The following is a 21420-nucleotide window of genomic DNA, read 5'->3' on the forward strand; positions in this document are numbered from 1 at the left end:
ATGCGGCTCTACGGCCCGGACTTGCTGCATAGGCAATTACCCGTCGTCGCCGCATTTATCCTACATCTTTGCGTTCAATCGTCAGCTCAACCGTCGACCGTATCCAGTACTCACCCCGCGGACGCATGTGTGGGCGTTTGCGAATTTAAAACGATTAACTACATCACACACACCCTCCCACAGCAGTGTCTGAAAACTAGCTGGCCTGGAGAGAAAGCCGCAACAGACGGAATAGGACTTGGTTATGATGCCGCCGCGGGTAATCCAACAGCCGAGCTCAGCGCCGAACATGCGACAACTACGACAGATGCCGCCGCCAATTCTTCGTTGAGCGGAACTTCGATGCCCTCGCCCACGGACATAAGTAGCGACGAGGAACCAAGCCCAAGGCTCTTCATGTCATTCGAAGACTGGAAAGAGATGATGCTTCGCAAGGCCGGGCAGGATCCATCCGAGTTGAAAAGTCGCCGGACATATGATCGAGGTGAAGATCATGATGGAGCAGCGAAGACCTCGGGGCTGGACAGTCTGGGTGACGATGGCGAGATTGATCTAAATTTCGACGTTGTCTCGGAGAAAATCAACAACATTGCATCGGCGCCGCAAGCATTACCAACTGAGCCGGGAGCGTCAGACCTCCAAGAACCGGTGCTCTACGACGATGGCAGGACCCAATACGATCGAAGCAAGGATGCTGGGAAGACTTGCAAAGAACGATTCTCGTACTCGTCATTTGATGCTGGTGCCACAGTTCTGAAGACAAACAAGGGTGCGAAGAATGCGAAAGCCATCTTAGTCGAAAACAAGGATTCCTATATGCTTTTAGAGTGTTCGGCGGAAAACAAGTTCGTTATCGTGGAGCTGAGCGATGACATTTTGGTTGACACTGTGGTGCTCGCCAACTTTGAATTCTTCTCGAGCATGATCCGGCAATTTCGAGTCAGTGTCAGCGACAGATATCCTGTTAAGGTCGACAAGTGGAAGGACCTTGGCACATTCGAGGCAAAGAACTCTCGAGACATACAGCCTTTCCTTGTACCCAACCCTCTGATCTGGGCAAAGTATGTCCGCGTTGAGTTCTTGAGCCACTATGGGAACGAGTACTATTGCCCGGTGTCTTTACTACGAGTCCATGGCACTCGAATGTTGGAGTCCTGGAAGGACACCGAGACACCCGCCGACGAAGAGGACGTAGCTGATGAACCGCCAGAGAGCATTTCCGGCTCTGTAGGTAGCTCTGATGCGGCCGCCGACTCGGCAGCGTGGGATAGCACATCTCTCTCTTCAACAGGCCGTTCGGGCGAGACCATAACAGCTTGCGATCTTGACTACTCAATGGACCCTTTCCAGCCACTCAAACTGTTCAGATCCTCTGTTTGGGATAATTTTACTTGTCCGAAATTTACAAGGGGTCCCGTCGCAGGAATGATCGCGACGTCACCATTGTCAGAAGCCAATATCGCCGACAAAGGGCCCAACGCTCAGAAGAAGTCGGCATCCGGAATCCCCAATGGGCACATGGGAGAAAACAAACTACCTGTCGCCACAATCATCAGCGGCAATCAACCAGAGATTAGCCCCGAATTGACAGCGGCTTCGGCCTCTGCAACTTCTCACCAAATCAACACGCCGCCGGCCCCCCGCCCAGTAGGAGCAGGGACTGAGGATATGAATGCCAGCTCTTCCCCGACCAAAGCAACATCGCAGACCAATGCTCAGTCTCGATCCAAGAATAACTCAACAGCAGCCCCTGCTTCTCCTACTGTGCAGGAGAGTTTTTTCAAGGCTGTCAGTAAGCGGCTGCAATTACTGGAAGCCAATGTGACTTTATCACTCAAGTACATCGAAGATCAATCACGTTCGCTGCAGGCGACCCAATATTTGACCGAAAGAAAACAGTTGTCCAGAATTGATTCTTTCTTGGACAGTCTAAACCATACTGTTCTCTCAGAGCTGCGGACAGTACGCCAGCAATACGACCAAATTTGGCAGTCGACGGTCATTGCACTGGAAAGTCAACGGGAGCAATCACAGAGAGAAACCGTGGCGCTGAGCTCACGACTCAACATTCTTGCCGACGAGGTGGTGTTCCAGAAGCGAATGGCAATTGTACAGGCCATTCTCCTACTTTCTTGCCTTGTATTAGTCATTTTCTCGAGAGCTATGGCGCAACCCATCTTGACTGGCTCTTTTGATGCCTATCGATCCCCAAGCCTGAACCACCCCCTACCAGGCCTACCAACTGATCGCAATGTCGATAGCTCTTTCACCCCTCGGTATGACAAGTTTGGGCGGCTTGTTGAATGCAGCGACGGCGGTCACTTCGACACTGGCCCATCTCTAGTAGAAGCGCCGAATGAGCACCGTCAGCTACTCACGCCAACATCGGACAGGGCACACGGTTCCTACATCGATGAGGAGGCTGTGCCCGACCCAGATCAAATCTCGGGGACAGATCATGTCCGAGACGTACAGTATCTCGGAAATGAGCCAGACATTGGTTACCAATGCTCTTCTTCCAGCCACAGTACTCTTTCCACAGAGGAGGGAGGATTTTTAACAGATGAACCCTTGACAGCCCAAGACTCTCCCACCCAGGTTACAGAACATTGTCCACCAGCAATCTCGTCTCTGGAGACGCCCCCAATCGCAGTGCCGGATCTAAGGTTCCTGCCATCCAGTCGTGGAGTTGGTTCGCTGACAACGCGCAAGCCACTTCCTGCCCTGCCGGAGTACCCGCCTTAAACAGCACTTGGCTCTGATTGTGGAAGCCGAAAAAGAGTGCATCCAGTGGGACTGCAAAGAAATAAGTATCGGGTCCTCGGTCGGTCTAGGGATGAGAGTATCAGAGTAGACAGCCATGATATGTCTGCGGGCTCTAGCTAGTTATTAATGATTACACATGGTTGACGCCTCCAGAAAGCTCCTGTAATATAGCAAACAAAGCTGTGGGCCCATGCGTTCGGACAACCCAGTTTCATGCTAATCTCCCAGACAGTATGACGACCAAGCGTCGTCCAAAGATCCTTTTTCGCTCACTGTTGGTGGTACATGTATGACTGCATATTGGTCTCGAAGTCGTGTTCCTCGAGGGCGGCCAGCCTTGTTCCTCGGTCGTACTGCGAGCGTCTACGGCGTTGCTCGTCACGGAAATGCTGGCCAGCGTTGGGCGTGAAAAGACCTGAGTCTCGTGTGAGTATCTATTGCCATTCAAAATCCTCGTCTGTCTTACCGACGTGCTCTGCATTCTCGCAACTTCGCTTCATCTTGGACTGATTGTCTGGCTGGGGAAAGGGTTCTTCCTCTCCAGCAAGCTCCGGGATGGGACCGTTGGATGTGTAAAACAGCTGCGTGATAATGAGCAGAACTTTCCATCTCAGCAGAATGCAGAACCGTACCTTGGGACGATAGTGCGCTGCTTCAAGCATGACAGAGCTGTTTCTGAATTTTTGAACCAAGCAATCCTTGCCTTGGATGGCTTCACGTGTCTGATTAGCGACTGGGTTCGACATTGCAACTCAAAGTCTGGATGACTCACTGGCGTAGGAGATCTCGGCGACCTTGTCGCTTTTGAAACAGTTCCATCTCTGGTTGCCCCTTGTGTTGACAAACTGTGGCTATATCAGCACTGCACCGCTGGGCTGTGGGGTATTCACCGACATCGATGATGTCCAGCGGCTGGATGATTTGTTAGCACTCGGCCTTCCCACAAGGTCAGAAAAACACTCACGTCTACGAAGTTGATGAACGCATATCCGACGCTGTGTTAATCTTGCGGTTAGCCTTTGCAAAGCGAGAAGGGATGAGAGGGGGAACGTACTTGCAGTCATTCGCAAAGTCGATCCTCAGATACATGAAATCGTACTTTCCCCAGCTGGACTCGTCTACGATCCGCTTGAGCATGGCTTGATCAACCTTGTTGGGAATATTACGAAGCATGATCTGGACACAGTCAGCTTTGAAAGTCGGATCCATTTGGTCTACGTACAGTTGTGCGGACGTCCGTTCCTTCGCGGATGCGATTGACGTCGACATGGTTGTGATGGCTTGTAACGTTGTAGTACGGGGACCTGTTAACACGGGAGGCGTTCTGTCTTCGAGGCTCGGGTTTTGGGCTGCATGACATCGATCCAGCCGTAGACAGACCTCGTGCTTGAGGCGAGAAGAGCGGACTAACAAACTGGAATCCAGCAGGACTCGACGTAGCTGGCGGCAATGACAAGCGAGAACCACCATCGAGGAGATATCCCATTCCCGGTTGGAACTGCGGCTGGCACAGAATCGGCCACATCGCAAATGGGGGGACCTGGATTCCGAAAGGAGGGCACGTGGAGCCTGGTCCCATCATACTTGTCCCATGTGGCGACATACCCATCTGCGTCGGGTTCTTAGACATAGCCAAAGCCTGGAAGGCGTTTGTCAGGTCCTGGCTAGGAAGGAGGGGGCCAGGAGCTTCGACGGAGCCACCAGGCTCCTCGTGAGTTGTCTGAAATTCATCGCCAGTGTCAATGGAAGACAGACTGATGTGTGCTCCCTTGCAGTCAAATTAGCGTCTGGTGCAGGTGCCGAGAGGAAGAGCTTTCTAGAGGCCAGAAACTCGATGGCATACCTCGATGATTCTGTTGTCGAGCGAGACGACCGCAGACAAGGCTTCTGACGCATCGCTGAACTCTGCGAAAGCCTTGTAAGTGTCCTCGTCGTGTACTTGTTGCGTGTGATAGGCCAATAGATGGCCCTTTGCTTGTAGATGACGCTTGACAACTGCTTCAAGGCGGGATATGTCAAGGACTCCCAAAGGTGTGGCAATGGCCAGGATCGACACCCACGAGCCACACTTCATAGGGGTCTGTCCGGCGTGCTGCGTAAAAGTCAGAAGGATTGTTCTCGGGTGGGAGGGACGAGCAGCATGTACCTCGGAAAAATGAGCTTCAGACATGTACTCCACCTCGAAGTCTGCCTGGACGCGGTGCAGATTGTCGTGGATCAGAACAGAATCACGTATGTCACCGAAATGGACGATAGCCCTCCCACTCCGATGATGGATCTGCCTTGGCTCTTGAACTAAGAGACCTAAGCGTTGGAGCTTCTGGCTGGGTGTCAGTCGGCGCAAAATTACCTGTGGAGATATCGACACTCACCGTGAAACACGACATAAGATCAGCTCCGTTCACAGTCCGACTAGACGACCAAATACTGAGGTACTGTGACAGTTCGCCCTCTTCCTTTTGGCTGGGCGAGAACAGATTGCGGTTCCTGCGCCTGACATGATCAGGAGTCGCAACGGGGCCGACAAAAGGCTGAAAAGCTGAGGCTGTCGGCGAAAGCTTCTGAAGAGCAACATTCGACGTGGTAGTAACGAACGGGTCCTTGTCAGCATTGGAAATTGCCCCACCAAAGGCGATGGAATGAAACCTAGACGGCGTGGTGTCTGGGGAATCTTGTCCGAGGGACTTGAGGAGACGAGACGATCTCGCTGAGCCCTCTTCTGGAGAGAAAGCCGTGAGTCTCGTGTCTGGAGTTCCCTTGAAGGACTCGGCTCCTCCGACAGAAGACCGCGGGGAAGACGGGTTGAAGACCACCGACTCGCGGTTGTGCGCCATGTTGCGTGCCGTGTCCCTGCTCTACGGCGCGAATTGAGGACAGTTAGAATGAAACTTCCCTGTCGGAGTAGAGGAAGGGTGGACAAGAGAAGACAGAAGTAGTGGCGTCCCAATCACCACATCCGGCAAGGGAGGGGGTAGCTGAGGCAAAGGCTTGTCATCACGTACCTGATCGGAGAAACGAGGCTTTTGAATATCAAAGTTGATGCCGTTCTTCCTGTCCTCGAGAACCAGTCAAACACCCCGCAGCATACACCGTAAGGTAGATCTGTGACTGCGGATGGAATGGAGATCGAGAACACCGAGTTGTGTGGGCCTAGACTTGGGGATAAGTAAGGTAAGCCTTGCCGCCAGAAACGGCAGGACAAGACAAGACAGATTTGGGTTGTTTGAGTGTTTGTCCTTGCTTGGCGAAATATTGAGAAACTGAACGGGTGAGTATCTCAAACGATGGAATGGCAAGAAACAATAAAGGAGAGGAAAGGAGAGAGGAATAATGAGACTGAAAGGTTGATGAGGTAAAGGAGAGGAAGGGCGCGCGAGGGCTGCTCGCAGGGTCGGCTGAGGGCGATGGGCTTTCCCGCTTCCTTCCTTTTCGCGAACGTTGTGTGCGTGGAATTAGAAGGCGCAGTGCCCAACGAGAAAACCACAGTAAGTGCTGTTGGTTTAGCGAAGGTACTGAGATACGAGGCCTGTATGCGGCAGTCGCATTTCCTTCCTTCCTTCCCTGTAAAGATGATATTTGCAGGATAGGTGGATTGCACCTTCCACGCCTACATCTTCCAACCTACCTACCATAGGTAAGGAACCTTGCCTACCTACCTAGGTAGGGCAGGTGCCTCCTCACTAACCCTGCCTACCTGACTTACTCCGAGGAAGCAATTGAAGAGTTCCCATGACATGCGTGGAGCTCAGCCTCTGTCGGAAGGCACTCTCCTTTCCCTACCTTCCCTACCACCCTTCCTCTGTCCTGTTTACGATGATACGACCAGTTCACGGCCGACAACTGCAGTTCAGACACATACAGACCACGTCATTCTGCGATACACGATAGCCATACTTCCAGCTCCAAGATGGTAGAGACCAAAGCACCCAGTGCGCCATCTGTGTTTCTAGTCAAGATGCCTGCTCAACCTTCTATCTTGCTGCCTTCTGATGTTAGCTGGTGCTGCCTCCCATAAATGTAACTGATGTACTTCAAGATGTAACTGTCTTTTGGTAGCTAGAGACTTATGTTTCAATAAGTTATCGTCAATATTCTAGGGTGTATTGATCTAGGCTGGGTTGATGTAATGTTAGAGATGGAAGGGGCATTGAATGACGAAAGACGCTTCCACAGACCAGACAAGTGAGAGCACCCCTTATATACCTATGGTTATAGGTGCTTATGTTCCAGGATGTCCCATCTGAAGAATGCGCCAGTCTACACTGGACGGGAGGTTGGAAGTGCACCTTAGGTAGAAGGTCAGTTGTTGTGCACGTTCTCAGAAGGTACCTACTGGCGGGTGCAATGTACCTGGTGGGTGGGGCTGTAGGTAAAACGCTGCGGCTCAGGGTGCGCACTTGCTTCCTCCCCTGCACCTGCATTAGCGGAGGTCCACCAAAGAGCCTCAAACCTCTGACCCTCTATCAACACAACTTCCCCAGCATTTGATCTCAAGCCTATGCTAGCCCACCCTACCCTTGTTCATAAACGTGTCTCAATCAACACTTTATCTCTGATTACACAGCTTTTGTTTTCCACAGAATCGCAGGTAACAAAGGTGGCCTGACGGAAACGAAGAGACCAAAGGGACGCAGCCAGCCTGAGCACACCAGATAGCAACAAGGAGCCATCGACAGTACTGCTGGCTCCGATTAGCAGCCTATGGACGAAGATGCCCCGTCGCCCGCAGACCTATGATGACTATGGTGCTGCTGTACAGCAGGTTGGGCACCTCATTTTACCTTTGGCTGCATTCCCTTCTAGAATGCTGGCGATGCTGATTTATCAACAACCCTTAGATCATTCTGACTTCCACAGACTCGGACTTCCTGGACCAGCTTATCCCCGTGCTCAAAGACGCCTCCAATTCGAATCGAACGCTGTCACTCACACAGAACCTCGCAAGATATGCCGAGGATAGAGAGTCTGATATTGAGCGGATCGGCTTGACGAAGCATGAGGAATTTCTGGGTTCCGTCAACCAGCTACAAACTGTCCGCGAAGGTACCGTCGCTTTGACGGCCGAGATCCTTAGGCTAAATCAGTCCATCCAAGCAAGCACCGAAAAGCTCGCGAACCAAAAGCAAGCCCTCGTCGACACGCGCGCTGTGCGCCAGAACATCGCCGATGCTTCCGAAGCCCTCAAAGAATCTCTGAAGATTCTGCACGCAGTCAACCATGCCCACGATCTGATCCGCAAGAAGAAGTACTACGCCGCACTCAAGTCCCTCGATGACCTGCAAAACGAGCACCTCATACCGACCATTCAGAATAAGTACGCAACTCAGCATAGGCTTGCCGACGTAATCCAGAAGTCTATTCCGGCATCGCAGAAGATCATCTCGGAAGCTGTGATGGCGGATCTGAATACCTGGCTCTTTCGAATCCGCGAAACTTCGCAGTTCCTCGGCGAGGTTGCGTTCTACCATACCGAACTGAGGAGAGCGAGACAAAGAGAACGTGTGGAGCAAGACGGATACCTTACCAAATTCAAGCTCAACTCCTCCATTGAGCTCGTCTTTGATGAAAGTGAAGAGTTTGACGTGTTGGACAATGAGGAGCTGCAGGTCGACTTCACGCCTCTATTCGAGTGCCTCCACATCCACGACGCCCTCGGACAGAACGAGAAATTCCGAGCAGAATACGCTACTACCCGCAGGCAACAGAAGGATCTTCTATTGCCTAGTACCGTTGGACTAGTGGCAGACGATGAAACCTCACTCAGCAGTTTGCTCGAGGGCATCGCAGGCTTCGCCATTATTGAAAAGGCCACAATGCGCCGGGCTCCTCATCTGCGGTCCGCCATCGACGTGAGTAGGGGGAAACGACACTGCCGCGCCTCAAATTGCTGAACTACCACAGGTGGACGAGCTATGGGACTCGATGTGTCACACCGCCATCACTCTGACTTCGCAAGCCCTGAACGAAGTGAGCAATGCCGAGATCCTCCTCAAAATCAAGGGCGTCATAGCTTTATTCATCCAAACCATGGAGGTACTTTTCCCGCTCTGTCGTTACGCTGGAGTTCCGTTAATGCTGAGGCAAATCTAGGGATGGGGCTATTCTGTATCTATGCTCGACAACTTCCTCCTCAAACTTTTCGACAAGTATGCAGAGCTTTTGAAGCGCCGTTTCAGCGAAGACTTCCAAGAGGTAAGCGCCGATGTCCCGCTTGTAGGGAATAGTTCGTAGCTGAGGATTTTAGATCGTCTCAACAGACGACTACATGCCCATGGCAATCAATACGCGCGAGGAGTACGAGAAGGTGGTGAATGTCAGCTGGTTCTCCCAAGAAAAGACCCTGGAAGAGCTCAGGTAAGCCCATCCTTCACGCTAGTTATGCCTCATCATTCTAATGCTTGTCTAGCTTCCCATGCGTCCTGCCCTTTTCCCAAATGTACCCCTTGTGCTGCATCGATATCCGGAACTTCTTGAACCAGTTCTACTTCTTTTCCGACGATCATTTTCAGCATCCCAATGTTATTGACGAGACACTCCGCAAGGTACGATCTTCACTAACGTGACTCTGGAGAGTTGGCAACTAATCGAGCACACTCTAGTCACTTGACGAGTTATTGACAGAGAAAGTGTGCAAGTCCCTCGTTGAAAGACTTAGCTCGCAATATCTGGGCCAAATCGTGCAAATATTGATCAACTTGGAGCACTTTGAGGCAGCATGCCAGGAACTGGAGCAGCTGCTCATCAGAGCAAGGTCATCGACATCGGCTGGTGGCCCCGTTACACTGGTGGCCACAGAAGAATTCCGGAACAATAAGAAGACTGCCGAGAAGCGCATATTCGAGCTCGTCAATTCCAAGATCGATGACCTCGTGGATACTGCGGAGTACGACTGGTATGTGTTGCTGTTGCTGCTCCCGGGGAACATGGCCGCAGTAGTTCATTGCTTTTCGCTCTCGAAACTAACAACACGGCGTAGGATGGCATCAACTACATCCCCCGACCCAAGCAGTTACATGCAGACCATGACACGATACCTTTCCAATATTATGAACTCGACGCTTTTGGGCTTGCCACGGGAGATCAAGGAACTTATCTATTTTGATGCTCTCAGTCATGCTGCCAACAAGATTCTTGTACGTCAATTGATGCCCCATAGCCTTGCTGTTCCCTGTTGACAGGCTGACCCACAAACCCACAGGCACTGCCGCTGTCTCCCGACGTCAAGCATATCAACACCAATGCGGTAGCTGCACTCGCAAAAGATGTCCAGTATCTAACAGAGTTTGTCGAAAGTCTGGAGAATGGGGCGATGCTTCGAGAGAATCTAGACGAGCTCCAACAAACCGTGAACTTGATGCAGTCCGACAACCATGACGAGTTCTTTGACATTTCCATCCGGAACAAGAAATTTGGACGTGTCGACGCCATGAATGGGCCAATTCTTCTAGAGAAGTATGTACTTCGACTCTTATGAGGCAACTCGAATCCAAGTGTCAACTGACATTTATGCAGACTTACGTCGAACGCTCAGGGCCCTACTCGGAGTGCCCCTCTCGCCAACTTCTCATCACGATTTGGCATCATGAAATGAGTCGCGAAGTATTTGGAGACTACAGTGTACACGAACCACGCTCAGGATCATCGATGGACTGGCAGACTGGCATACCTGCCATCTACAGATTGCCAGCTGTGTGACCTTTTTCTTTTCTGACTGAAGCAACTGAATAATTCTATCATCAGGGCGTCATTAGACTGGCATATATGTAGGACATGCTTCATCAACCGTGCCTGGGTACAAAACCTTGACGAAGGAACGCCGTTTACCAACGTGTTAGATGTTTCCATCGTCAACCCTTACGGTCGCCGGAAAGCCTCGAACGCCACGACGCCACCAATAAAGCCACGAAGGAAAAAAAAAAAAAAAAGGGAGAAAACCGAGAGCGGCTCATTCCCTCACCGACCAATCGCCTTTCTGATTCATGCGGGCCTCGAAACGACGTAAAGATTGAGCTTTCCTTTACGCCTTTTCATGTCCAAGTCGGTCCGCCACTATTCAAACTCCTCCGACGACATGGGCGGCTGCTGGACTTGTCAGTCTTTTGTTTTCAAAGCTGGTGTTCTCCTTCAGTCAACTAACCTGCTGAGGTTGCATGGTGCCGTATCCGTACATTCCCTCAATTTCGCCGTACATACCTTGCTGCGCCTGACCATATGGCGCAGAAGGCCCAGGTTGTACTTGGCCAGGATACATGTTGGGGTTCTGGCGATAGTCCTGATCGGGGCCAAGAGCATGTCCGGCGAGTCCGTAGTCGGTCGTTGCCATAGGATGAGATGAGGAGGAATGGTTGGCAGCTTGTGGAATAGCGCCGTGTTGGCCTGATATCTGGGAAGCTGCCTGCGCCGGCACGCCCTGGCCAGCAGGGGCAGCCTGGCCTGCTGTTCGTTTGGCATGAGAAGAGGCTTCCTCTCGAGGAACTATGTCAATCAGGAAGTCAAACATGTCTGATTTGGCCAAGGCAGATGCAATATCAGACCGCTGCAGGGTTCTTCGCTTATTCTCTTCGGCGTGGATCCAGGCACGCATTGTCAACTCGGTGATGAAAATATCGCAGCCCTTGGCGAAGAGAATGGGTGCTTCTGCCGATATCATCTTGACTTCAGGGTCGGCCTTCATGACCTTCTTTATCCGCGCCAAAGGCAGCTGGTGCAGCTTGTAGTCATGGTTATCGCTTTCCAGGTGGTTAATGGTCTGCTGCCAGTAAGTCGTCAGGATGTCTTTGTACTGGCCCGTCAGGCCTTGGTGGACCTGTTGCGATTGAGGCGCATGTCAGCAAATCAAGTAGGAGGGGTGTTCTCGAGTTTGATGGGCACGCACATTAGCCCATGGACCGGTGTACAGTTCGGCGGGAGCAAAGCCCTGGGCAGAGAGCTGTTCATATTGTCAGAGGTGACCGAATCATCAGAAGCTAACCAGCGCCAAACAACACCGCGACCGGTGGTTGGATAGCCGCTGGACGATTGTTTGAAGTGAAATACGAACCGCAGCACTTGCACCTAGTAGCAGAGCAGAAGTCAGCAGTGGCAACAACATGTGCTTCGAGCGACAGCGACGGGGATGCTTTGCGCAGGCACGCGCGGGCTTGACGCGTTTGAATTGCGCGAAGAGCTGTCTTACCGTAGTGACCTCCATGAGACGTATCGTAAACAGGCTGGGCGCGGCCTTGCTGCGCGTGAGAGCCGGATTGGTTCTGAGGGTCCATTTCGATCTATGTGCAGATGATTATTGTAAAGGTTGAGATTGTTGCAGCGTTGGGTGTATGGTGTGAGTAGCGCGGGCACCACGATTGTTGACTAGGGACGGAAGCTTGGTTGTACGGAGGAGACCCGAGGACGTAATCGGGACGAAGTGAAGCGAGGCGTGTGGCTAGGCTGAGATGGGAGTGGAGGATAAACTGGCTGGTGCGTGGGGTTCCGATGGCTGGCATTTGTACTTGCCCGCTCTGCAGCGCACACATGGGTGCTGTATGCCTGGCGACTTGCATGCTGGGTCGGTTCATCGTCTGACGTGCCACCTCCGACCTACCTTATGTGGTCGGGCACCTTACCGAGGGACAACCAGTCCATCGGCAGCTTCAGAGCAATGGTTATCGATTCGCTTGAACGATCCCTTGTCTAGCTAGCGTTCTCTTTTTGTTTTTTCTTGTCAGGTACCTACAGCTGTGCAGCACCTAATCATTTAAGGCGTTATGACGCTAGCCAGCAGCTCCAGAGTGACGTGGCTTGGAGCCGTATGGTGTGTTACACTGTGCCTGATAGATACCTAAGGCATTATGGTACTTAGCATCTATACCTTATCGAACCGTCAGCCAGCGAAATCGCAGGTGCATTATTGTTTGTATTATCTGCCTGTGTTGCTTTACTACGAGGTCGCAATGTCGTCCTAGGAGTGTAAACCTGAAGCTTGGTTCATGTCAGATTCCCGCGCCCGCGGCCCCCGCCGAGGCTCAATCGCGGCTGATTTTTCCCCCGACACATTGCGTAATCCAATCGGAGGTTCGTCCCCGTCCAAGGCACCTTTCCTGATTACACGCCCCACTTAGCCCCAACTTTTACGAGGAAGCTCCATTTGAAGAGAAAGAAAAAAATCTCTTTTACATCGCTAATCCGTCCTTCCTTTCGATTGCTCGTTGAGCTCTTTTTCGACTCAATCAGTCCAATCGTACTTCACCGCTATGCCGGAGTTGTGCGATGAGCGTCTTGACGAACTCTTGAAACAAGCGGCCAGCCGGCTACTGACGAAGAAGTCGTCACAGCCGAAGGATTGCAGCTTGATCGCGGTCGCTTCAACAGAACCAACCGCGGAGCACCAGGGCCAGCCAACGGTACGAGACCAGAAGAGCCTCACGCTTCGTGATCCTAGGCCGACAGAAGAGAAGGTACGTTTTTCGCAACTTTCACCATCATCTCGCCCCAACATCTCGTGATGAGAAGCAATCCTTGCTTATTCTGTTGATGTGGTGTCGGCATCCGTCTTGGACTGCCGCGCCACGCCCAAATGATACTCCTATTTCATAGTTACTCTGAAGCGAAACTCGCCCTCGCGTTTAATGTCTCTGTTGGTCGTTTATCCTAGTATAGCAAAGCTGACGCGTCTTCTCAGAATCTTGACAACGCTGGCCCTCGTTGGTTTGGCATCCCTAAGACGGACCCCAATGATCCAGAACTCAAGCGGGATTTACAAATCCTGCATATGAGAGGAACTGCCATTGACCCGAAGCGACACTACAAGAAAGAGTCTCTGAAGGCCAAAGTGCCTCGTTATGCTCACATTGGACGTATCGTCGAAGGGCCGACCGAGTTTTACAGCGCACGCCTGACCCGCAAGGAGAGAAAGCAGACACTAGTAGATGAATTGTTGAGTGCTGAAAAGGCCTCTGGCAAGTTCAGGTCTAAGTACGAGGGCATCCAGCAGAAGAAAGCGAGCGGCAAGAAGGCCTTCTACAAGAAACTGGTAGAACAACGTCGCCGTGGCGGACAGTAAAAATAAATAAAGGATTCTCGAGACCTCTATTCGTCGCAATGTCTCCGACGCCGTGATTTCTAGCCTACATTGACCGGGCGCTTTTCGTCGAATAAATTGGCTATTGTTCCATGTCGCAGGTGATTCTCATTCACCTTCGCAGGGGACTATGCGAGGGGAGAGAACAAAAAGAGTAATAAAATGGCTTAAACCCTTTAGTCTTATAATTTGGGCTACACCCGGATAGTGTGATTCTCAACATGCGTCTGCACGCCTTAGGCCGTGCTCTTATATGAATAATATATGGAACCCGAAATTTAGCGATTTCTTTGCCGTTCATGGTCTCGTCGTCGACAAGTCCTCTAATCCTATCTGGTTACCCATGCAGCGACCAAAATGCGCGTAACATCGCTATTGCGGCCAACAACCCGCTTTCTGGCGCGGTCAACACCACAGGTGCGTTCCCATCTTTATCACTAAGTGTTCTTGGGTGGCTTCGGAGAGTCGTTCTTTAGCTTACATTCCATTTCCAATGCAGGCCGTCGTCCAGCGACAGCCGTTAACGCGATTTCTTGCCACTGGAGCACCCATCGCCGAAGAGAGCATTGACACGCCCATCGACCAGATTCCCTCTGCAGAAGCTCGCGAAAGAGTGTCAACTACTAGAAAGGCCCTCCCCAATCCCCAACAAGGGTAAGTCAATGACCTTTTGAGGACGACATCCCAAGCGAGCCACCCGATTGCGGACATTTAACTTTTCGTCAGGAAGTCACCGACATTGCGATTCCCACGAAGTGTTCAGGCTCTCTATCTTCAGCCCTTGAGATGCGAAGCTGAATACGGCATTCCCTCATGCGACCTGCAGCTACGTTCTTTCAGTATAAGAAACCTCGAATTCTTCGTCGATTTCGCCCTTCGCGCAGCATACTATCTCAAGCTTCCAGCTTTTGGTCCAGTACCGCTACCTCGTATTACCGAACGTTGGACAGTCCCTCGCAGTAGTTTCATTTTCAAGAAGTCTCAAGAAAACTTCGAACGCATCACCCTACGTCGCCTCATCCAGATTCGCGATGGCAACCCGGAGACGGTGCAGTTATGGCTGGCTTTTCTCCAAAAACACGCATACTATGGCATTGGTATGAAGGCCAACATCTGGGACTTTGGCAAGCTAGGTAGGATCTCGCGTGAGACGTCTACTTGTGCAAATGTTGACGTTCTTCAACCAGGTGAAGGAAAGTCGATGGATGCCATCTCCGAACACGCACTTGGGGCTATCGAACCGAAGTGGGAACATCTGAGCCAGCTCAGAAGTCTGGACACGGTCGAGAAAGTTGAGGAGTTCCTGGCCACCTCGCGGTTTAATACCGACAGTGGTAAGCGGGCGGAAGGACAGCGCCGCTTCGTAAAGGAACAGTTTAAAAGAGAAAAGATGATGAAGAGAAAAGAGGCTGAGTGAGCACGATCTGGGCGGAAGTCCCCAAGGCGCCTTGCTTTGCTGGCTAGCGCCCAGTAAGGTTAGGACAGCAGTAAATCAGGAGGCAGCTCAATTGCCTTGTACTTTTTAAGACTATTGTGCGTCAGCCCGTGCCTGAGTTTCGGACGGCATGAGCATTTGCATAGTATGCTGGGCCAAATGTTGGGGGTTCCTGGTGAAGGCTAAGGACATTCTGCTGTACTACTATTAGTGTGCCCGTCACAACAGTTCAGTTCGCAAGCTGGTCACCCAGTGGCGCCGTGTACCGAAGGTGATTTGAGTACCTGTTGTGTCTTTTTTGCCCGGCGGAGCCTCTCGCAGACATGGCGACCCCGGTACAGCAATATATTCGATTATCCGTCGTTTCTCATCAAATTTGGCCGGAGGTCGTACGTGGCACGCCTTTTGCTCCCAGGTATTATAGCCACTTTCGACATTACACAAAATCACTTTCGTTCTCAATGTGGCGGCAGGCAAGGTCGGGAGCCCGTCAACTTGTGGTCGGCGTGCGCGAATTCCGACGTGCCTCGTCGACGAGCAAACAGAAGGTTGTCTTCTCTGGGATTCAACCCACAGGAACGCCACACCTGGGTAACTATGCTGGTGCCATCCGCCAATGGGTTCATCTCCAAAGCGAACCAGCAGATCAATGTAAACTCATGTACTCTGTCGTCGATCTCCACGCCATAACCGGGACCCAGCAAGCAAAGCAGCTCAGACAATGGAAGAGGGAAACACTGGCCGCCTTGATCGCCGCCGGCATTGATCCCGAACGTTCAACATTGTTCTATCAGTCTTCGGTACTAAAAACCGCATTGTCACTTCGTTGATGGATCGAATTCTCAGCACGAACAATATCGCTGACGGTATCGCTGTTCTAGGTCGCGGCCCATACAGAACTTATGTGGATCTTGAGCTGCACAGCTTCCATGGGTTACCTGTCGCGCATGACGCAGTGGAAGGTCAGTGATATCAATGTCCCATTCTCTTACTTCAGCAACAAAAGTTCCAGCGACTTACCCGCAACAGAGCAAATTATCCTTATCCTCTGATGCAACAATCCTTGACGAGAGTGCCAAAGCATCATTGAAACTCGGCTTATTTTCTTACCCCGTTTTGCAAGCCGCCGACATTCTTGTTCACAGGTTCGTTAGATTCTCTCATTATCCGACCCAGGAGAAATTGTAAGAAGGCAAATTTATTCAGTCGATAATACAGGGCAACTCATGTCCCCGTCGGTGACGACCAAAGGCAGCATCTGGAGTTTGCTCGGGAATGCGCCAACAACTTCAATCATACCTTCGGCTCGCACCTTGTGCCACCTGAAACCATCACTCGTAAGTCTTGCCATCCCAGAAAAGGCGCGAAAGGTCTTTGACATTGATCCTTCAAGCGCCTACTCGCCGGGTTATGTCATTACAACGCCCGGCCGAGAAGATGTCAAAATCGGCGAAAGATTCCAGGTCACGCATTGTTATCACAGACCGGCCAGAAGAGATCCACAAGAAGGTGATGAGCGCCTTGACAGATTCATCAAATGTAGTTTCTTACGACCCCCATGAACGCCCGGGGGTGTCAAACTTGTTGGAAATCCTGTCCGTTTTCGATGGCAAGGGACGGACCCCATCCCACCTAGCCCAAGAATACTCTCAAGCTTCTTTGAAGGATCTCAAGCAGGCTGTTTCTGAAGCTGTCATCTGTGGTCTATCTGGTTTTCGAGAACGATACTTAGACCTTATCTCGACTGATGAGGGAAGGTACCTCGACTCCGTTGAGGCCCGAGGAGCGGAGAGGGCCCGTCAAAGTGCGGAAGAGACCATGGTTGTTGTCAGAGAAGCCACAGGCCTGTAGGCTCGCTCATCTGGACATTTTCGGATGTGGTATTATTGTATCAATGTGTACAGAATGGTCCCGCGGGTAAAATTCTATTTTTTGTAGGGATTCAGCACTTGAAAATATCGTATCCGTGGCACAGTCAGATTTCCGCTTTCATGCTGCGCTCGTGGACAGAAAAAGTCCGGCATACTGCAAGGTTTCCACACCATTTGCAGGCCCGCAGAAACCTGGATGTAATAGACCGTGAGATCAAGACGCGTAGGTGAATTTGGATCCTCTTGAGGCTAGCCACAACTCTCGTACCACCTGTGCTGTCCCTCTTGCGCCTCTCAGGCTATCATTCAATCATACGAAGTTAGTGATTATGATGCATGCGCAGAGATATATTGTCGAAGAACAGTACTGACTTGATAATCTTTTTCAGGAAAACAGCCTTCTCCTCACTCGAAATGTGCTGGCCGGGAAAAGAAGGGTCGAACAAGGCTTGCTCGAGCCAAGCGCGGGCCTTTACCTGATTGCTGACCATCTTTTTCAAAGGTTCACCGAGCCTATCCAGCTCACTCCTCGAGGCGTTGCCGCCAATATTTTGAACAATAGACTGTGCAAGCATCGGCCCCAGTTGAGCAACGGCATGGTCAATTGTCGCTTGCGCTTCCTTATCAGGATCCTTGAGTGACACAAACGTAGCCTGGGTGACTCATTAGTAACTTATTATAGAGACGATGGCTGAAAACATGCCCAAAAATCGGCGGCAGCAGCCTTTGGTAGAGGCTCTCGTCCGTCCAGCACCCTCAATGCATATACGAAGAAGTATTCAGCTAGCGGGAGACATTCGGGACGAAATAGCGCAGTCGGCTCGCGAGATACCAGGCGATTCGTGAACTCGATGCCATTTTGCGCCAGTTCTGTGTCATTCTCTGGTTCTGTGAAGGTTGCTTCTTTAGTGCTGCATCTGAGGCTTGGAACTATTGACTTACCCGGCAGTTGCCGCAAAAGTCCTATGACCCATCTGAGTAATTTGGTTCTAATGCCCTCCACGTCGTTTCTTTTCAAGTTTCTCAGAGAACTCAGAAAAGAGCAGGCAGTGCTCACAAACAGCCCAATACGAGGCACTTCGGACGCTTGCTGGGCTAAGTAGTCGCAAATAAGTTGTGGTGGGAACACGAAAGGCCCAGTCTCTGACTCAGAAAACCCTGTCTTGAAGACATTGCAGATGCTCTCAGCCACTTCTCCGCTTCGTGGAAAAGAGGCTTGAAGCTCAACGATCACAGACATAATTCTAGACTGTATCTGGCCAAGTCTGGAGCCCTGGTCGACAAAGATGTGTTCCCTTTCGCTGTCCAGGTCAAGAGGTAGATCTCCAGGTGCCTGCAGACCTTTGCCGATGCTGATGAGACCCCTCAACGACTTCAGGGCCATGTGTAGCGGGAGCTCTGATAACTCAGACAGGGACGAACAACGATGAGTGTCGCACTCGCCCTGGAACTCAGGCGAGCCCAAGGGCATCGATAGCAGGCGTATTGCCCTGCGGGCATCATGTTCGATAAATGAGAGAAGAACTTCTAAGCGATCGAGTCTTTCGTCATCTGGTGACACGGCTTGTATGACGGCAGCTATGGCACCTAATATTCGCTCGCTAGCCAGACAGTCTAGCTGACCCTGTGAGGTAATAGACTGATACTGCCCTAAGAACGCACTCGCCTCAGGTGCCAGAACAGATCGAGAGGAGAAGCACAGCCTCTGAATGGACCTCGCAGCAGACCCTGCCAGATGAGGATCGTTCAGAACAGAGAAAAGCAACGTCAAAGCGGCCGGGAGACTTTGGGATTCTCGCTCGAAGTAATCAGAATATCGCTCAATCAAAGATATACACGTCTGACGAGTACGCCCTGGCATGATTTGTCGCGATGCCTGGAGAAGTTCAAAGAGAGGCGAGGAAAAAACGGCTCGGAGAGTGTCGTCACATCCGGCGTCTCCAGAGACACATTCGGCCAAGGATCCAAGACAGAAGGCGGCTGCCTCGAGATCTGGCCAGGAGTTGGGCGACATAGACTGCAGCGTTAAGTTTGCAAAGGTCGAAATCAAGGGCGGGCCAGTCACGGTGAATGTTGACTGCAGAAGGTCTGCAACATCCTTCCTTGCATCGCCAAAGCCTGCCCGATCCGCTGAATCCCAGCTAGCTAGCACACTGGGTGGCGGATATGCCACTCGTCGCCAAACAGTCGACACAGCCTCGAGCACGTGAGAAGTGGCTGAGGACACCCATGCTTTTGAATCCGAATCCGAATAGATGCAGTCCGTCAAGGTCTCCACGTATGTAGACCAGAACTCCAGGGCGGGAACGAATATCTTGTCCTCGCTAACAGGATAACCATGGGCCGACAGCAGACCTCGAAGGCGTGCCAGGAAGTTTGATGACCGGTTGTCCACACTGTGAATGAGACTCTGAACCTTGGAGTCACCCAGCGAGATCATAAGCTGCCCGTACTGAATCGAGTCGAATTCAAAGTCGCCTTCAACTAGACGGCGGTATCTTTCATGAGACCAATGAGTCTCAAAAAGGGAAAAAAGGGACTCGTAGTGGCTCTCGGTCAAGAAAACCGAGTAATTGGACAGAACGTCGGCAAGTAATTCCACCGCAACTTCATATAAATCTTCATCGCCTAGGGCCACGATCGCAGGCTGTATCAAAGTGCGGAGAGAGGCAACTAGCTCGTCATTCTGCGAGGACACTCGCTGAGAGAACCAGACCCATGACTGCAAAAATAATGAGCAAACTATCCTATGGAAGGCCACCGCGTGTGTGTAAAGAGCCGAAATACTCACCTGCAGACAAGTCATGGAATCTCGGCGAATGCTGCTATCCGCAGGATGAGCGAACGTGCCGTGATTGAGCACATAAGACATCAACGCCAAGGCATCTGGGGCGTTGCTCATCAGGGAATTATATAAGCCCGAACTGCAAAAATGTGAGTTGAAAGTTTCCTTAAGCGGATGGGGGGCGTGGTACTGTTTGGCTGAGTTCATCTCAACCTTAGATGACTCGTCAACTAAGGTTCCCGAAAACCACAAAGCAGCTTGCAGTTTGTGCGGGTGAAGACTTTGGAGCAGACCCGACAAATCCGACGTCGGGCTGATACGCTCTTGTGACAAATGAGCACCTTCTGACAAGGACCAGCAGAGATGACGAATGCAAGATTCCCAACGAGTTGGAAAGTGCAGGAAGAAAGTGACAAGTGCCGACGAAAGCTTTCTGATGACCAAGGCACCAGATCCGTCGTCGAGTGATTTGACAAACCAACCGACAAGATTTTGCAACAGTTCGGACGCATCATTGCTGTCTAGAGACGAGCTATGTGATTCTGCCATGAGCACAATGTACAAACCTTTTAGAAGTCAGGGAGTGGGGGTGTACCTCTCGGTATTCAACTTGACGATGAGGGTAAGGGCCCCAAAGAACTTGACTTTGTCGTCGTTATGGCTCAAGAGATCGCGAGCAATCCACCAGCCGGAGGGTGATCTCTGCAGACGGTGCAATACTTCCTGTATGCGGGCAATGGCCTCGGGGGGTGCTGGCTCATAAAGAGCGAGAACAAGCTGGTAATCATTAGCAATAGGGAAAGGAGTACCGATCGTGAGACACTTCGCTTACAGCTTCCGCCTCCTGAATTGTTGTTGGCAGCCGTCCGTCCATAGCAGCAAGATTGGAACAGAGCTCAAACAACTGCATGGGATGTTTTCATGTTGATCTACCTAGGTCAGGCGGAGTCAGAGAACTGAGTGTGTTGAAGCTAACAAAGGTGAGGTGGGTTCGGTAGTGATGAGCCTAGTTGTGATAGTGGGTGGGGTTTGGTCAAAATTTGGTAGTCTCTGTAATTGTGTTACACGAGTACCTACCAGAAGTAGGCGTGGCGGCAAACGAGAAGCAGATAGTTACAGCCCAGGTACGATAATCAGGCGATGACAGTTGTCTGATAGATACTGACTGCACAACGGCATTTGTGACGCCTCAGGCTCTGGAGATGCAATTATGCGTGTGATGGGGTTTCAGCCACAAAAAAAAAAAAAAAAAAAAAAAAAAGAAGCATACACACTTAATGCCCTTATCGGGTACCAGCTGTGCTTGTTGTTCCCTAAGGTATATTAAGTAGAGATACACTTCACAGGGGTACTATTACAGCTGCATTTACAGTTGGCAGGCATCTGTCCCTAGATACCTTAGGTGCATACCCCCCGGGCCATCTTAGGTAAGTAGGCAGATACCTACTGGTACGCAGTAGGCAGATATCCAGGTGTCTTGGGTACCCCGCCTACGCTGCCGACC

General features: G+C 51.3%; 8 protein-coding genes across 8 annotated transcripts; 5 read left to right on the forward strand and 3 right to left on the reverse strand.

Moving 5' to 3' along the window:
- CGCA056_v006655 (Uncharacterized protein) lies at nucleotides 1-2745 on the forward strand (the record flags this gene model as incomplete). Its single annotated transcript, XM_037321904.1, has 1 exon — nucleotides 1-2745. One exon carries the CDS (start codon nucleotides 1-3, stop codon nucleotides 2743-2745), a length of 2745 nt encoding a protein of 914 aa, XP_037180258.1.
- Nucleotides 2746-3035: 290 nt separating this feature from the next.
- On the reverse strand, nucleotides 3036-5600 carry mei2 (Meiosis protein mei2; the record flags this gene model as incomplete). The annotated part of the gene is made up of 11 exons (XM_037321905.1): nucleotides 3036-3181; nucleotides 3233-3347; nucleotides 3399-3478; nucleotides 3539-3611; nucleotides 3661-3678; nucleotides 3731-3761; nucleotides 3821-3942; nucleotides 3989-4534; nucleotides 4610-4858; nucleotides 4913-5086; nucleotides 5139-5600. 11 exons carry the CDS (start codon nucleotides 5598-5600, stop codon nucleotides 3036-3038), a joined length of 2016 nt encoding a protein of 671 aa, XP_037180259.1.
- A 1877-nt stretch (nucleotides 5601-7477) lies between these two features.
- sec15 (Exocyst complex component sec15) lies at nucleotides 7478-10357 on the forward strand (the record flags this gene model as incomplete). The annotated part of the gene is made up of 10 exons (XM_037321906.1): nucleotides 7478-7528; nucleotides 7605-8615; nucleotides 8668-8799; nucleotides 8857-8958; nucleotides 9011-9120; nucleotides 9173-9308; nucleotides 9366-9658; nucleotides 9743-9899; nucleotides 9965-10218; nucleotides 10279-10357. 10 exons carry the CDS (start codon nucleotides 7478-7480, stop codon nucleotides 10355-10357), a joined length of 2325 nt encoding a protein of 774 aa, XP_037180260.1.
- A 458-nt stretch (nucleotides 10358-10815) lies between these two features.
- On the reverse strand, nucleotides 10816-12026 carry HAP5 (Transcriptional activator HAP5; the record flags this gene model as incomplete). The annotated part of the gene is made up of 5 exons (XM_037321907.1): nucleotides 10816-10845; nucleotides 10904-11572; nucleotides 11642-11695; nucleotides 11807-11820; nucleotides 11942-12026. The coding sequence occupies 5 exons, from the start codon at nucleotides 12024-12026 to the stop codon at nucleotides 10816-10818; spliced, it is 852 nt and encodes a 283-aa protein (XP_037180261.1).
- Nucleotides 12027-12998: 972 nt separating this feature from the next.
- fcf2 (rRNA-processing protein fcf2) lies at nucleotides 12999-13807 on the forward strand (the record flags this gene model as incomplete). Its single annotated transcript, XM_037321908.1, has 2 exons — nucleotides 12999-13202; nucleotides 13427-13807. The coding sequence occupies 2 exons, from the start codon at nucleotides 12999-13001 to the stop codon at nucleotides 13805-13807; spliced, it is 585 nt and encodes a 194-aa protein (XP_037180262.1).
- Nucleotides 13808-14182: 375 nt separating this feature from the next.
- On the forward strand, nucleotides 14183-15242 carry CGCA056_v006660 (37S ribosomal protein S10; the record flags this gene model as incomplete). The annotated part of the gene is made up of 4 exons (XM_037321909.1): nucleotides 14183-14242; nucleotides 14325-14479; nucleotides 14552-14958; nucleotides 15013-15242. 4 exons carry the CDS (start codon nucleotides 14183-14185, stop codon nucleotides 15240-15242), a joined length of 852 nt encoding a protein of 283 aa, XP_037179378.1.
- A 677-nt stretch (nucleotides 15243-15919) lies between these two features.
- CGCA056_v006661 (Tryptophan--tRNA ligase) lies at nucleotides 15920-17111 on the forward strand (the record flags this gene model as incomplete). Its single annotated transcript, XM_037321910.1, has 5 exons — nucleotides 15920-16060; nucleotides 16142-16222; nucleotides 16290-16405; nucleotides 16479-16597; nucleotides 16654-17111. 5 exons carry the CDS (start codon nucleotides 15920-15922, stop codon nucleotides 17109-17111), a joined length of 915 nt encoding a protein of 304 aa, XP_037179377.1.
- A 3381-nt stretch (nucleotides 17112-20492) lies between these two features.
- kap111 (Importin beta-like protein kap111) lies at nucleotides 20493-20790 on the reverse strand (the record flags this gene model as incomplete). The annotated part of the gene is made up of 2 exons (XM_037321911.1): nucleotides 20493-20693; nucleotides 20749-20790. The coding sequence occupies 2 exons, from the start codon at nucleotides 20788-20790 to the stop codon at nucleotides 20493-20495; spliced, it is 243 nt and encodes an 80-aa protein (XP_037179380.1).
- Nucleotides 20791-21420: the final 630 nt, after the last annotated feature.

Source organism: Colletotrichum aenigma (genome assembly GCF_013390185.1).
Source record: "Colletotrichum aenigma strain Cg56 chromosome Unknown KSG_Cg56_contig04, whole genome shotgun sequence".
Taxonomy (NCBI): Eukaryota; Fungi; Ascomycota; class Sordariomycetes; order Glomerellales; family Glomerellaceae; genus Colletotrichum; species Colletotrichum aenigma.